Below are 16,686 nucleotides of genomic sequence, written 5' to 3'. Positions count from 1 at the left end.
TAGGTCCGTCTTCTCTGCGGCCCATCCCGTGCCCCCCTGCCCTCGTGCCTTGAACCTTACGCGCTTTCAGTGGATACAGCTGGAGAACTGCAAGGCAATCCCATTGCGCGCCACTCGGGAGCCATGACCAATATCACCAATATATATTGTCCTGCTAATAACAGGGTTAATAATATATTTGTGAGAATATCCAAGGGACTTTTATATAATTCTAAATTAATAATAATAGCTTTGTTTAAAAAATAACAATACTTTGGAGATTTTGTTTTCAAATAACGTAAAATGAGCGCGGAAAAAGGCCATTCTTGAACATGGGGTGAGACATTGTTACTAATTTGTTATTTAGAATTTTTTATTTCTGTTTTTAGAGAGAGAGAAACAAAAAAACCTACAGTCAACTCATGGGTCTTCCAGTCGAGGCTGGCATGGGTATTGAACCAGCATCTGTAGCAACACAGCTTGCTGTGTCTTAGACCGTTGCGCCACTCAGGTGCTGTACAACGTGACCGGTCGGGAGTGGGTTCCAGTACTACAGTAAGAGCAAAATAATCCTAATAAAATAATGAAAACCTTAGTGTAACAACAGTTAGTAATACTGAAGTTGTGCACAATTATCAGTTTCTATTTAGATTTATGTCGCCCATTCATTGTCAGTTAGAGACACAGTAGGACCCAGAATCACAATCAGTGCTCTAACTCCCCCGCTGGTTTGGAGCAATGAAGTTGTGACGCAGGGTACCGTACTTAACGACAAATTACCTCTAAGTCTCGCAGCATAATCGCAAAACTTTTAGTGGAGCAACCACTGTAGCACACAGCCAGGACAAAGCAAGTGTGGCTTCAGGACAAGTCTCTGAATGTCCTTGAGTGGCCCAGCCAGAGCCCGGACTTGAACCCGATCTAACATCTCTGGAGAAACCTGAAAACGGTTGTGCAGCAACGCTCCCCATCCAACCTGACAGAGCTTGAAAGGATCTGCAGAGAAGAATGGGATAAACTCTCCAAATACAGGTGTGCCAATCTTGTAGCGTCATACCCAAGAAGATTCGAGGCTGTAATCGCTGCCAAAGGTGCTTCAATAAAGTACTGAGTAAAGGGTCTGAATACTTATTGAAATGTGATATTTAATTTTGTATTTTTTTTTATACATTTGCATAAATGTATAAACTTGTTTTTGCTTTGTTATTATGGGCTATTGTGTTTTAGATTGATGAAGAAAATCAACAATTTACTACATTTTAGAATAAGGCTGGATGTAACAAAATCTGGAAAAAGTCATAGTCTGAAAACTTTCCGAATGCACTTTATGTATTGTCTGGAAAAGTCTCTTCATAAATTCTTCTGTCCTAGTTAAAAACAAGTTATCATCCAATAGGTTTTGGTTAAATTTCCAATCCTCGCCCACGTGGAAATTCTGTAAGGGTAATATATATCCAAATCCAAGTTGATTTGTCACATGTGCCGAATACAACAGGTAACCTGGTAACCTTACCGTGAAATGCTTACGAGCCCCTTAACCAACGATGCAATTCAAGAAAGAGTTAATAAAATAGTTTCTAAATAAACTAAAAAAATTCTAATCAATTAAAAAGTAACACAATAAATGTACATAACAATAACAATGATATATAGAGGGGGTACCGGTACTGAGTCAATGTGTGGGGGTACAGGTTAGTGGAGGTAATTTGTAAAATGACTATGCATAAATAATAAACAGCCAGTAGCAGCAGTGTAAAAACAAAGGGGGGAGAGACAGTGTGGAATGCGATTTGAGATTGCTTCATCTGTGGATCTGTTGGAGTGGGTCTAGGGTTTCTGGCATGATGGTGTTGATGTGAGCCATGACCAGCCTTTCAAATCACTTCATGGCTACTGATGTGAGTGCAACGGGGAGGTAATCATTTAGGCATGTTACCTTCTCTTTCTTGGGCACAGGGACTATGGTGGTCTCTTTGAAACATGTAGGTATTACAGAGTCGGCCAGAGAGAGGTTGAAAATGTCAGTGAAGACACTTGCCAGTTGGTCCGCTCATGCTTTGAGTACACGTCCTGGTAATCAGTCTGTCCAGGTCTCACGTGGAGAATCTTTCATTCTGTCCACAATCATGTTGTTCTGCTGTGATTGTCCCTTGAGATAATCTGATTTCTCTGTCATTGTTATCATGGATTCTACAGAACTGATGCCCCTTCTCAATGACTTACAGATTGCTTTCATCTTGCCGTTCTCTTGTTTAAACTCATCGAGCTGACCCTGGGGGAACTGCAAACTGTTCTTCAGGTCCTGGACCTCTCTGGTCAGGTCGTCCATTCTTTTATTAGTTGACTGCACCAGTATTTGGACAAAACGCTATTTTCTTGTTGCTTTTTTCTTGTTGCTTTTTTCTTGTTGTAACAACTGCATGTGTAACACTTTATTTTTTTAAAGATCCTTCACCTTATGATACCACTGTCCTCAACGGTACTCCCGCCGTATTTGTCGTGGTAACAATGTAGGTTACACTCAGACTCCTCGCAGTTCCAAACAGGGCAGGTTGCAGCAGGGGTCTAGACAACCACAAGCCTGGGACAATACGCAGTTCCATCCACAATGGCTAACAGCTTCACGGGCTGTGATAAAGCCCTCAACAAATCCATGCTAGCTTGATGGGTAGCTAGCTAGCAGCTAGGCTGCCTCCCCAGACCCTGCCTTGGTTGGCAGGATCACTGGACAGATGGTAGCGGTCCCAGCAACTGACCCCAAACGCGTTACAGGATCCAAACTCATAAGGTAGCTAGCTAGAAATTAACTTTCAAAACTTTACAAAACAACAAACTGAGCTATTCCGCATTCAACAGGAAGTGACGACAGGAAGTGATGTTTGTGTCACGGTCTGTCACCTTGATTACTGAAAATTCTCTTGACCTGTGCGCCTATGTTGTAAACGTTCATTCATAGGCTAGGTTGTAGCAACCTCACGATGGGTACAAGGAAAATTTGAGTATCATGTAGTAGCCTAAACCTGTAGCCTGTTACCGATGTTACATTGAGCTGGGTGAATGGAATATGCTATAACAGAAATAAGGCCATGCTCATAAAAAAATTGTCCGCCCTCATCTTAAACGGCACCGACCGCCACTGTTGTCTACATTTATGAAGTTTGCATAGGAAATAGATTTGACAATTGCTTGCTATGGTGCATTTCCATTTAACAATCTTGTGTCTATAAAAACAGCTGGAAGTAATGACGTCACACCTATAAAAAAAACGAGTCTAGAAAAAAGTGGTTGAAGTGTTAACATTACCCATTTAGGCATATTGTGCATTATTAAATTGGCAACAGCTTGTATGCCCTCCCACCTATCTGTTTCATGTCTCAGGTCGCCCACAAAAGCCAATTTAGTAATATTTGCTATTATTCTAATAATTCTCATGCCATGGTGAATCTTGCACTCCTGTAGATCTGTAATAATTGGATGGTGACCAGAAACCAGAAATCCAAGGCGATGCAATTGATCATTTCTTGAAAGTCAGTTCAAGGATCCTGCAAAGAAACATTCTATTTATAGTTGAAACATTGATTTAGCGGAATGAAATGTGACGTGGAGCTTCATAGTTAATTTTTTATGCGGGGCACGTTTTGTCAAAACATATTTCGCGATCATCGTTTATTCGAGAAACACAGTTTCCATCATTTGTCGCAATAAATCAAATTTTAACAAAATAGCTGCAACTCCTGTCGAACGGATCCCCAAAAAGTTGGGGAGAAATTGCTTTTGTCAAATAAACCAGTGTCAATTGTAACCTGCCTTGTGTTGACATTTGACAGCTTGGCATTTTCCTCTCTCATAAACTAGTTGCTGTTCAAAAAGTGGGAATCCAAAGTCTTATACGGGTTTCTCACTAACTCACGCTTTCTCCAGTACCCTTTTTACATTATCGTGCCAACATTTCTATAACCAGTTTTACTGTCTGTACTGTAGCAAGAGCAAAGCACTACTTCCTATGTACAGTAGCTACAGTAGGTAGAGCAAAGCACTACTTCCTCTGCTGCTGTTCCTCTCCCTTCTAAAAATACATTTAAAGTGCTATGTTCATTACAGTTCCCTTTCACTTGTACTTCCTCTGAGGTACTCCGTAGCTTTCTATTGGCTTGTTCATGAATGCTTTTTCTTCTCTTACGCTAATCCAACACATTTCCCTTCAGCTGTGTAATTGTGTTGGGAGGATTAAAGTGTGAAAAACCGGCGCCCCAAATTTAGCGACGAAGCGCTTCACTAATCGTTATGCGCTTCAACACTCTCGAGCTATCGCTTCAAATGGGCGACTTACAGGGTACATTTCGGCAAATTACACCGCTGACTGTCACTGTTAGTCCTAATTCTATTGTGTTGACTGATCCACCGTTGCCACATGTCCCGTTGGTTTGAAGGGGACCCAAGAAATGTGAATGTCCATGATACATGGGGATTTATGGAGTTTGACAACAAGAACTTAAGACAGATTTTTTCTGTCCTGATTTTATTTTTCAATGTACTCCCTTGAAGTGTCACGTAATGAGACAGGATTAAGGAAGAGTGGTAGAAACTAGGCAAGATATTAATTCAATTTTTTTTAAGTGTCTTGAGATGTATGGCAAAATAATCTACATACTAACCAGATGGGAGTATGCATATATCAAGAGAGCTAGCTGAAATACTGCCAATTAGGCTAAATCCTGATGCGTAGTAATATGCACAGAGTGATTTGAATAAGCAGTCAGGTGCAGTGTCTCTCTCTCTAGTGTTATGGGTGTTTCCTTTTAATTCCTCTGTCACTGGGAGAGAGCCAGTCGGCAGTCTCCATTCCTGAAGGTTGCCAGGTGAGGTTGCCCTGATATGCTGATCCTGGGTCACTTTAGTATTTTACTCACTAATGGTTACGGTTTGGATTGGGGGAGGGGAAGGTGATCCTATATCTGTACCTAAGGGAAACTTCACCCTCCTACAACTGTGCCATGCACCTGCTCAGGGAGACAAATGTGCAGGTCTTCCCACAGGCGAAACCTGTTTTTCAAGGGAGGTATTCGTGCTATGCCTGGAGATTAGATGTCCTACAGTTGGGTTCTTGTTTTGATATGTGAGAGGATCTGTGTAAGCCTAAGTCCGTTTCTCTGCTCCCACAAGGTAACACTGACTACTAGGCTTGTACATTTGAATATCTCTTTTTCTCAATTGTTCTATTTTATTTCACTATCAAGTGTGGTTGTATCATTCTAGTACCCATACAGTACCACTCAAGGAAAATAGAGGCTGGCCCTGTGTCTGGCATTGAGATTACAGCTTGACTATTTGTTTTAAGAGAATTAACCTTTTTTTTTTCTCTGTCATGGGCCATTTTTAAAGCCAGACCCCTATTGGTAGTGTAAGCCTGACTTGGATGCAGCAGAGCAAGATGCCCATTTGTAACATGATGATGCTCCACTGACACCGGGTTACCAGTCTGGTACCCAGGCTAGCTCCACTAATGATCCACTAAAACACTGAGACTATTGGCCTAGTAGTTGCCTACACACTTGCTATTGTAAATATCATTGCGCTGTTAGCAGGTGAATCTGAGCAGGGTCAATCTGATTTTGATTTGTGTTGTATGAAGCTTGACACTTCTTCTCTGCGTAACATTAGGGACTCTATTTGAACAAACCTAACACAATGGTAACTCTAAGCGTAGGTGGTAGCGCTATAGGTTCAGGGGCGTGTCAAATATTTTTGCTATTTTCACTATCACAGTTATTGGCGCACTTGCTGACGTTGGCGCGAAAGGGATGGGTTTTGATAAATGAACAAGTTGTGGGTGTGAGCCTCACTGGGCAATCAGGATGTGATCCATGGCAAATATGTGGCTGTTTCAAGTTGTGTATTTATGGTCTTTTTATGTATTGCCTTGGAATCAAATCTAATTCCAATGTTAGTCCATTATAGTTTAAATGGCTTACAGAAACGAAATAACAAAATGTAGGCCTAACTTGAACCCATTTGCAGTCCACATTGTTAAGTAATTGTATGTCTTCAACAGCATTCACACTGATATAGGGGCTAGGCCTACTGTAAATTGCATTACGGCTGAGCATGGACATGCCAAACATTGTCAAACAAGATTAAATTAGTTTTTGATAAGGCCAAACAAATTCTAAACAAAACGAAACCACTTGCTTTAAATAGGCTATGTCACACTTACATGCACCATAATTTTCCGCCATGGGCGTATAATATTAAAACAATGCAGACTATGGAGGGTTTTACGCACATCCAAAATGGGGCCTGCTTGGCTAAAATAACGTGCCCCTGCCTACAATGCATAGCTAAAAAGGGAACGTCGGCTCACTGTTTTACTCCTCTCAAACTTGATATTTTAATAAAGCTTTGGTGATTTAACATTTATTTCCAAGCGGTCTCAAGAGCCAATCCCTTTATCGACAGTCTTGACTACTTTGCGATTGCATTGGGCAGACACAATAATAGCCTTAATTGAGAGGAGGTTATCCTAGGGAAAAAACATTTGTTTATGTTTCTAAATTTGAAGAATACAGGCACCAAAAGCACATTAGGCTACTCTTGTTCCATGTGTATATGGGCAGTGTGGATAGACTGCGTTTCCGCTGTCAACATTCATGCCATAACCAACTTCGTTTCTGCTAAAACTTTTGTTTGGACATAAATCTACCTATCAGCACTGCCTGAAATTAGCAACACCTCAAATATTTACACCCCGCCCATCTGAGCGCAAGCGGGCTAATATAAGACCGGTAAATTGCCGAACCCAGCATTAGGGCTGGAAAATGCCAATGGGATTGAGATCTGGGCTCTTCACTGGCCATGGCAGAACACTGACATTTCTGGGTTGCATGAAACCACACACAGAACGAGCAGTATGGCTGGTGGTGTCACGTTCGTCGTAACGAGGAGACCAAGGCGCAGCGTGATTTGAATACATTCTTCTTTAATTGATGAAGAATACTGAACAAACTATACAAAACAACAAAATGACGTGAAGCTAATATAACGAGTGCTGACATGCAACTACACATAGACAATAACACACAAAACCAAAATGGAAAATGGCAACCTAAATAGGATCCCCAATCAGAGACAACGATAAACAGCTGCCTCTGATTGTGAACCAATTCAGGCCACCATAGACCTACAATAACCTAGACTTACAAAAACCCCATAGATCTACAAAAAACCCTAGACAACACAAAACACGCATACCCACCCACGTCACACCCTGACCTGACCAAAATAATACAGAAAACATATATAACTAAGGTCAGGGCTTGACAGGTGGCATTGTCATGCTGGAGGGTCATGTCAAGTTGAGCCTGCAGGAAGGGTACCATATGAGGGAGGAGGATGTCTTCCCTGTAACGCACAGCGTTGAGATTGCCTGCAATGACACACCGCCCCAGACCCTGACGGACCCTCCACCTCAAACGATCCCGCTCCAGAGTACAGGCCTCACCAGACATCACCGGCAAACAACGTCTATGGGCACAAACCCACCGTCGCTGGACCAGACAGGACTTGCGAGTCGCGGTTTTGTCTCACCAGGGGTGATGGTCGGATTTGCATTTATCGTCGAAGGAGTACAACTCAAATAAAACATGTAATAAACACAACTGAAATATTTTAGTAAATTTATATGAATAAATTATGGTTAAGTGATAAGCAGTAATGGACAGTCAGTACCATCATGGGACTTTTATTAATAGCTTTATTCTGTGTTACAGCATTCAACCCACATAAATGCCTAGTGCATTTAATGTAAAAAAATATTATCGAAACCGTAATCGAACTGAAGCCGAACCTTAAAAAAGCACTAATCGCTCAGCACTACTGTTTAGTAAAATGGCACAGATTTCAGATTGTGTCCTGAACAAAAGATACCAGGAATATAGTTGATATCGGTTCTCAGACCTGTGTTGCCATAGTGACGCTTCAGGAATGTGCCCACCACTCTCACGGAGTGGGGGGGGGGAACTAGAAATGCGTTCCTCCTCCCCCCACACACACGCCCCCAACACCACTTACACAAACACAACTGCTGCAATTGGCTATTGTCATACATTTTGATCACCTGTTGTTACGAAATAATAACGAGATAAGTAAACAAAAACAAGACATACACAAAAACAAGACATACACAATGTTATCCTCTTCCCAACCATATTTCTGAATCTGTAAAGATGAAACCGTGTGCAGCCATTTGGCGCTTCAAAACCTAGTTTTGTCTCATGAAGGTTTGAGGAAATGACACGCAGTTTACCGTTTTCATATTAGCAGGTTGCAAGAGGTACCATTTCAACAATAACTGCTTTTCAGAAGTGTAAATGTATACCATTTAGCGGCTGCTTTTATCCAAAGCGACTCAGTCAGGCGTGCATACATTTTATGCATGGGTGGCCCCGGTAATCGAACCCACAAACCTGTCGTTGCAAGCACCATGATCTACCATCTGAGCCATACAGGACGATAAAGTGTGTTTTTACCCAATAACCACTCGATCAGTTTCTTATCAGGCTAATGTCTCCATGTTTTCTGTGTGCCTACTAGAATGGGGAGGACTTCCTGGTTCGGACCCACCGCATGGAGTACTGTGACGGGGGCATCTTGGACCTGGATGACCTGCTTACTGACCTGGTGGAGGACCGAGACAAGGTAAGGCCCAATGATCTCAACAGTAGTAGATATTTTCATGATGTATATGTCTCGGTGGATAGGGGGCAGGGTGAACTTGCCCCTAGACCTAGACCTCTGGTCAGTAATGCGTTTTCCCCACTAATAGTTAAGGTTTTGAGTGTGGAAGTGAAAGTTGATCCTAGATCTGTACCTAGGGTGCACTTCTACCCCGGAGCAGGTGAACAGAGTAGTACAACTCAGTGCCTGGTATTAACACAACACGCATGTAACCTCTCACAGACAGGGTTGGAGGAAGTGGTCTTATCTCTCATTGCCTAAACACCTTTATCACGATTACCTCCCCCTCTCAGTGTATGTGTCATGAAGGGATGACAGCAAGATGCAGAAATTAATTACTGGCTTTCAATCAGAGACAAACAACCCATACCATGTACTTACATACAGTAATTTGTGAACTATGACTGTAGTGTGTAATGACGACTCTGTGGACTTGCTTATCTGGTTTGGCCGGTCTGATAATGGTTGGTTGGTTCATGATGGATTGCATCATACATCTCACTGAGAGGCACGGTTTAGTTCTAAACACTTAGTGTTTTGCAGTTAATCTTGTTCATGTTTTTTATTTTTCACTCTGAAACAACTGAACCATGAGGGAAGGGAGATCCTCAGTGGTTCGGTGTGAGAGTCAGCGGATGGGCAACCGTTGTTAGTGTGTATCATGCCTTACCTGTGTGGTCTCCTTCACCTGCTGTGCACGCACGAACCCTCTCAACGCACCCACCCACACAAACTGCTCCACTTTCAAGGAAGAAAAGAAGATTTGGCATTATACATTCCTAAAATGTGCTAATAGCTGCTTGTAATTCATTTGCATAAAGCGGGAAGCAGAATAGAATGATAAATTACCAAGACTTACTCAGCAAGAATGGAATACAGAATGGAAATTGAATATTCATATTAATTCGGTGGCTGTGCTGTGTTCTGCAACAACAATTTATATTTAAACTTACTGGGCGAGTGTAACGCGCACTGTGCTTGTCCTGTGCCTCCAGGACTGAAACTTAAAGTATAGTTCGTTCTGAATATTAAAGGGATAAATAATAGATGCTTGAACTCGGTCGCTAACTTTAAAAAAAAAAAAAACTTTCTTCTTTCTTTTGTGATATGCTCTGTGGTAATTTTTATCGAGATGTTAAAGTTTCAAGTTTTATTAGTTGTATGTAGGGAATGCACATGGTGTACACCGTCCAAGGAAATGCTTACTTGCAGGTTCCTTCTCGACAACGCAACAACAATAAGAAATAATAAAAAATGTAAAAGGTAAAAGGTTGCATCATTGTTTTACAAGGCGTTGTTTATGAGCGAGAGGAGGGTTGGGCGATTTTTACCGAATGTCGGTAAAAGCTTGCATAGCCTACTATAACATTCTCACGAGGACGATATTTTAAAACAAAATGTAAAACTCTAAACATACTGTTACTGTTGGTGTTACATGTGCTTTTACTATTAGTACTAGAGGTTATCCATGTGTAAGCCATGGTTAGCCGCCTAGGTGAGGACTTGAAAGCTTTCTGTGTGCCCTAACCTATTGACTCCTCATCACAACATTTGTCATTGAGGGATGTTTGTTATATTGTTTAGCACATTGCAAGCGGGATACCATAGCAAACATGCACTTGCTTTTCTGTTAAAAAAAACTAAAAATCCTACTCTGAGACACCTTATGTAATTAAGAATATGAAATTAAGCTTGATTACATTATTTATTTCTGTGACTATGGATTTGTCCCAAATTGCACCCTATTTCCTATATAGTGCACTACTATCTACAAGCCATCAGACTGCTGAACACCTGAACTGACCACCTGTCTGATTCTCTGCTCCTTAGCATACATGCAGTCACTCGTACTAACAAGCGCACAGTCATACGCACACATGTACACTGAGTGGACAAAATATTATGAACATATTTCTAATATTGAGTTACACCCCCTTTTGCCCCCCGATTTTGTCGGGGCATGAACTCAAGATGTTGGAAGCGTTCCACAGGGATGCTGGCCCATGTTGACTCCAATGCTTCCCACCGTTGTCGTGTCAAGTTGGCTGGATGTCCTTTGGTTGGTGGACCATTCCTGATACACACGGGAAACTGTTGAGCATGAAAAACCCAGCAGTGTTGCAGTTCTTTGACAGTCTCAAACCGGTGCGCCTGGCACCAACTACCATGCTGCGTTCAAAGACACTTAAATATTTTGTCTTGCCCATTCATTCACTCTCTGAATAGCACACATACACAATCCATGTCTCAATTGTCTCAATGCTTAACAATCCTTTTTTAACCTCTCTCTACACTGATTTGAAGTGGATTTAACAAGGGACATCAATAAGGGATCATAGCTTTCACCTGGGGCAATCTAAGTCATGGGAATTGCAGGTGTTCCTGATGTTCAGTAGCAGTACATTCATGCAACACACACATCCCAACTGCTGCAACCACACTCTTATTATACGGCTCAATTTATACACTTGCCCCCGCCCCCGCCCCCTACCCAATACACGTGTAAATATTGAACTATATTCTACTGCCATTTACTTTGTTTGTATTCTTATCTTGTATTATTTCTTATTGCTGTTACGTTGTCGAGAAGGAACCTGCAAGTAAGCATATCGTTGGACGATGTATACCATCCATATCCCGCACATATGACTAATAAAACTGGGCCCTGGTCAAAAGTAATGCTCTATAAAGGAAATGGAGTGCAATTTGGAATGCAGCCCATGTCAATGGTTTATTATTACTCCTCTCTGTGATGGAAAAAAAAAGTTGTATCTTTATTGCTTTTGTCCTCTCATTCCCAGCAGCACTCCTCTCTCCATCAATGATCTATGAGGCGTCCATTGTGAGATCGTCCACTGCACAGTATGTGTGCCGCGTTAGCCACGGATGTTAATGGTAGATAATGGCCATCTATTTGTCTGCTAGCGTAGCGACTAGCGAGCCCTTTGAATCCGAGGCTCTCCTACCTGTGGAGCCGTGGGCAAGCAGGTTAGCATAGCGCTGTATGTGTGTAGCGTAGCTCCCGCTCCACTGGTGGGAGATGAGGGGCAGGAGTGATTTGATTACAGTACACACACACACATGCCAGAGGCTCCATTAACCCCCCAGTCAGGAACACAGGCCAGAAGTCTCCTCGTGAATATTCAGGCCTGCCTGATGAATGATGAGGGGAATGCAGAAAGATGGAGGGAGGAGGGTGGCTGTATCTGTATACGTGGCCCCCCTGGAGCAACAAGGGGCTGGGGCCACACCACAGAGGAGAGGGAGCTACCTGCTCAGTCGTTTAAATACTTACATGTTTACCACCTATCCAACAATGTCCCACAGTTTATCTCTGTGTCTATAGTAACAGAAGCAGGGCCCAGGAGGCAGCTGGTGGTATCCATAAAGAATGACATTCTACATTCATTCTATTTCTATGGTGGTATCAAATTAGATTTGTCACATGCACCGAATACAACCGGTGTAGACCTTACAGTGAAATGCTTACTTACAAGCCCTTAACCAACAATGCAGTTTTAAGAAAAATATGTGTTTAGTGAAAAATAAGAAATAAAAATTAAGAAATAACTAAAGAGCAGCAGTAAAATAACAATATCGAAGCTATATACAGGGGGTACAGGTACAGAGTCAATGTGCGGGGTCACCGGTTGAGGTAATTAAGGTAATATGTAGGTAGAGGTAAAGTGACTATGCATGGATAATAAACAGAGATTACCAGCAGCGTAAAAATGGGGGTGGGGGGGGCCAATGCAAATAGTTGTTCAGGAGTCTTATGGCTGTTAAGTAGCCTTTTGGAGCTAGACTTGGTGCTCGGTACCGCTTGACATGCGGTAGCAGAGAGAACAGTCTATGACTAGGGTGGCTGGAGTCTTTGACAATTTTTAGGGCCTTCCGCTGACACCGCCTGGTATAGAGGTCCTGGATGGCAGGAAACTTGGCGGCCCAGTACACACTACCCTCTGTACTGCCTTGCGGTCAGATACGGAGTAGTTGCCATACCAGGTGGTGATGCAACCGGTCAGGATGCCCTCGATGGTGCAGCTGTTTTGAGGTTCTGAGGACCCACGCCAAGTCTTTTCAGTCTCCTGGGGGGGAATAGGTTTTCCCCTGCCCTCTTTACGACTGTCTTGGTGTGCTTGGACCATGATAGTTTGTTGGTGTTGTGGACACCAAGGAACTTGAAGCTTTCAACCTGCTCCACTACAGCCACATCGATGAGAATGGGGGCGTGCTTGGTCCTCCTTTTCCTGTAGTCCACAATCATCTCCGTTTGTCTTGATAACGTTGAGGGAGAGGTTATTGTCCTGGCACCACACGGACAGATCTCTGACCTCCCTATATGCTGGCTCGTTGTTGTTGTTGATCAGGCCTACCGCTGTTGTGTCATCGGCAAACTTAATGATGGTGTTGGAGTCGTGCCTGGCCATGAAGTCATGAGTGAACAGGAGGGGACTGAGCATGCACCCCTGAGGGGCCCCCGTGTTGAGGATCAGTGTGACAGATGTGTTGTTACCTACCCTTACCACCTGGGGGCAGCCTGTCAGGAAGTCCAGTGTCCAGTTGCAGAGGGAGGTGTTTAGTCCCAGGGTCCTTAGCTTAGTGATGAGCTTTGTGGGCACTACGGTGTTGAATGCTGAGCTGTAGTAAATGAATAGCATTCTCACATAGGTGTTCCTTTTGTCCAGGTGGGAAAGGGCAGTGTGGAGTGCAATAGAGAGTGCTTCTTCTGTGGATCTGTTTGGGTGGAATGCAAAGTGGAGTGGGTCTAGGGTTTCTGGGATAATGATGTCGATGTGGGCCAAGACCAGCCTTTCAAAGCACTTCATGGCTACCGACGTGAGTGCTACGGGTCAGTAGTCATTTAGGCAGGTTACCTTAGTGTTCTTGGGCACAGGGACTATGGTGGTCTGCTTGAAACATGTTGGTTTTACAGACACCAACAGGGAGAGGTTGAAAATGTCAGTGAAGACACTTGCCAGTTGGTCAGCGCTTGCTCGGAGTACACGTCCTGGTAATCTGCCTGGCCCTGCGGCCTTGTGAATGTTGACCTGTTTAAAGATCTTACTCACATCAGCTACGTAGAGCGTGATCACACAGTCACCAGGGAACAGCTGATGCTCTCATGCATGTTTCTGTGTTACTTGCCTCGAAGTGATCATAGAAGTAATTTAGCCCATCTGGTAGGCTCGTGTCACTGGGCAGCTTGTAGCTGTGCTTACCTTTTTGTAGTCTTTAATTGTCAGCAAGCCCTGCCACATCCGACGAGCGTCGGAGCCGGTGTAGTACGATTCGATCTTAGTCCTGTATTGATGCTTTGCCTGTTTGATGGTTTGTCGGAGGTTATAGCGGGATTTCTTATACGCTCCCGGGCTCTTTGAAAGAGTCAGCTCTACCCTTTAGCTCAGTGAGGATGTTGCCTGTAATCCATGGCTTCTGGTTGGGGTATGCACGTACAGTCACTGTAGGGATGATGTCAACGATGCACTTATAGATGAAGCCAGTGACTGATGTGGTGTACTCCTCAATGCCATCGGAGGAATCCCGGAACATATTCCAGTCTGTGCAACAAAACAGTCCTGTAGCTTAGCATCTGCTTCATCTAACCATTTTTTTAATAGACCGAGTCACTGGTGCTTCCTGCTTTAGTTTTTGCTTTGAAGCAGGAATCATTAGGATAGAGTTATGGTCAGATTTGCCAAATGGAGGGTGAGGGAGAGATGTTAATGCGGTTCTGTTTGTTGTATAAAGGTGGTGTAGAGTTATTTTTTTTACTCTGGTTGCACATTTAATATTCTGGTAGAATTAGGGAAAATGGATTTAAGTTTCCCTGCAGTGAAGTCCCCAGCCACTAGGAGTGCCGCCTCTGGATGAGCGTTTTCCTGTTTGCTTATGGCCACATACAGCTCATTGAGTGCGGTCTTAGTGCCAGCATCGGTTTGTGGTGGTAAATAGACAGCTACGAAGAATATAGGTGAAAACTCTCTTGGTAAAAAATGTGGTCTGTAGCTTATCATGAGGTACTCTACCTCAGGGTAGCAAAACCTTGAGACTTCCTTAGATATCGTGCACCAGCTGTTGTTTTTACAAATATACATAGTGTTACCCCTTGACTTACCAGAGGCAACTGATCTATCCTGCCGAAAAAGCTTAAAATCCGCCAGCTCTATGTTATTCATGTCGTCGTTCAGCCACGACTTGGTGAAACACAAGATGTTACCGTTTTTAATGTCCCGTTGGTAGGATATACGTTCTTGTAGTTAGTATTTTTATCATCCAGTGATTGAAGAGGACCGATGGTAAAGTCAAATTACCCACTCGCCGCCGGATCCTTACAAGGCACACCGACCTTCGTTCTCGATATCTCTTTCTCCTGCAAATGACGGGGATGAGTGCCTTGTCGAGTGTCTGGAGTTATTCCCTCTCGTCCGACTCGTTTAAGAAAAAATTGTATTTCAATACGAGGTGAGTATTCACTGTCCTGATTTCTAGAAGCTCTTATCGGTCATAAGAGACGGTGGCAGAAACATTATGTACAAAATAAGTTACAAATAATGCAAAAAAACACACACAATAGCACAAATGGTTAGGAGAGTGTAAAACTCTCCGGTGCCATCTGATCAATCATGACCGGACTTGATAGTAGGGGGCAGCCAGGTTAGTATGACGTGGTCACTGCCACTATGGTTAGTCATTTGAAAATATGGTCTTGTGTTGCTCACTGTATCTTATAGTTAGGGCTGGGCGATATGGCCTAAAAGTCATGTCGATTATTATTATATATTTTTTTCCTTATGTGCTGTTCACTATTAAAAAAAATAAATAATTTTTCTCTAAATAAGCGTTTAAAGGTTACAATTTTACAATTTAAAGGTCACTGTCACGTTCCTGACCTGTTTTCCGTTGTTTTTGTGTTTGTTTAGTATGGTCAGGGCGTGAGTTGGGGTGGGCAGTCTATGTTATTTGTTTCTTGTTTAGGTTCATGGTTAATTAGCCTTATATGGTTCTCAATCAGGGGCAGGTGTTTGACGTTTCCTCTGAGAACCATATTAAGGTAGGCTGTTCTCACTGTTTGTTTGTGGGTGATTGTATTTCGTGTCAGTGTTCGTGCCACACGGGACTGTCTTTCGGTTTGATTCGCTTTTGTTATTTTGTTTCGTGTAGTGTTCAGTTTATTGTTAATAAATCATGGACACTTTCCACTCTGCGTCTTGGTCCGATCCCTACAAAGGAGGAAATCAGCCGTCACAGTCACACACTGCATTTCAAACCATCAGCAATAATCTAATGAATTGAGGGCTTGTGAGGTTTAAAATGTTTTATCAAATGTAACCTTTATTTAACTAGGCAAGTCAGTTTAGAACTAATTCTTATTTACAATGACGGCCTAGGAACATTGGGTTAACTGCCTTGTTCATGGGCAGAATGACAGATTTTTACCTTGTCAGCTCGGGGATTCGATCTTGGTGGGGCTTGGTGGTGTGTGTGTCAAACATAGCGGAAGAGTCTAAGCATTGCTCTCGCTAAAACCGGTCCAAAACAAGGCCAATGCATTTCTTTGGGCCTATTTTGGATCTAAGCTTGTCGCCTGCCTTCCCGCCTTTGGGACAATGACTCCCATTGTTAGGACGGAGACGTACATCTCGTCATTATGTACACATCTCTGGTGTAAATGGGAAGGTGCACAGAGGAGCGGAGACGACGAGACCAAAAACACAACATGAGAACAAGTGGACAAGGCATTTGGAATATCGTGCAAAAACATACATTCAAATTTATCGTCCAGCACTACTTATAGCCTTACTTTTTTTGTAGCACACACATTTTGCAGGTTTTCCTACTTACAAAGCATGTAGAGGTCTGTAATTTTTATCATAGGTACACTTCAACTGTGAGAGACGGAATCTAAAACAAAAATCCAGAAAATCACATTGTATGATTTTTAAGTAATTGTTGATTAGCCAGGGACGTTGG

General features: G+C 42.8%; 1 protein-coding gene across 2 annotated transcripts in view; it reads left to right on the top strand.

Annotated features, from left to right (window-relative positions):
* The window catches only part of LOC139566287 (partitioning defective 3 homolog B-like), a 184,292-nt gene that overhangs the window by 8,968 nt on the left and 158,638 nt on the right, over nt 1–16,686 (top strand). For both annotated transcript variants that reach the window (XM_071387365.1, XM_071387364.1), the window contains exon 2: nt 8,569–8,673. In XM_071387365.1, coding sequence (XP_071243466.1) covers nt 8,569–8,673 — 105 coding nt within the window. The remainder of the gene's footprint in view (nt 1–8,568; nt 8,674–16,686) is intronic.

The sequence above is a fragment of the Salvelinus alpinus genome, chromosome 38, assembly GCF_045679555.1.
Source record: "Salvelinus alpinus chromosome 38, SLU_Salpinus.1, whole genome shotgun sequence".
Taxonomy (NCBI): Eukaryota; Metazoa; Chordata; class Actinopteri; order Salmoniformes; family Salmonidae; genus Salvelinus; species Salvelinus alpinus.
Note: the sequence above shows the minus strand (reverse complement) of the source record. Positions and strands in the feature narration are given on the sequence as shown.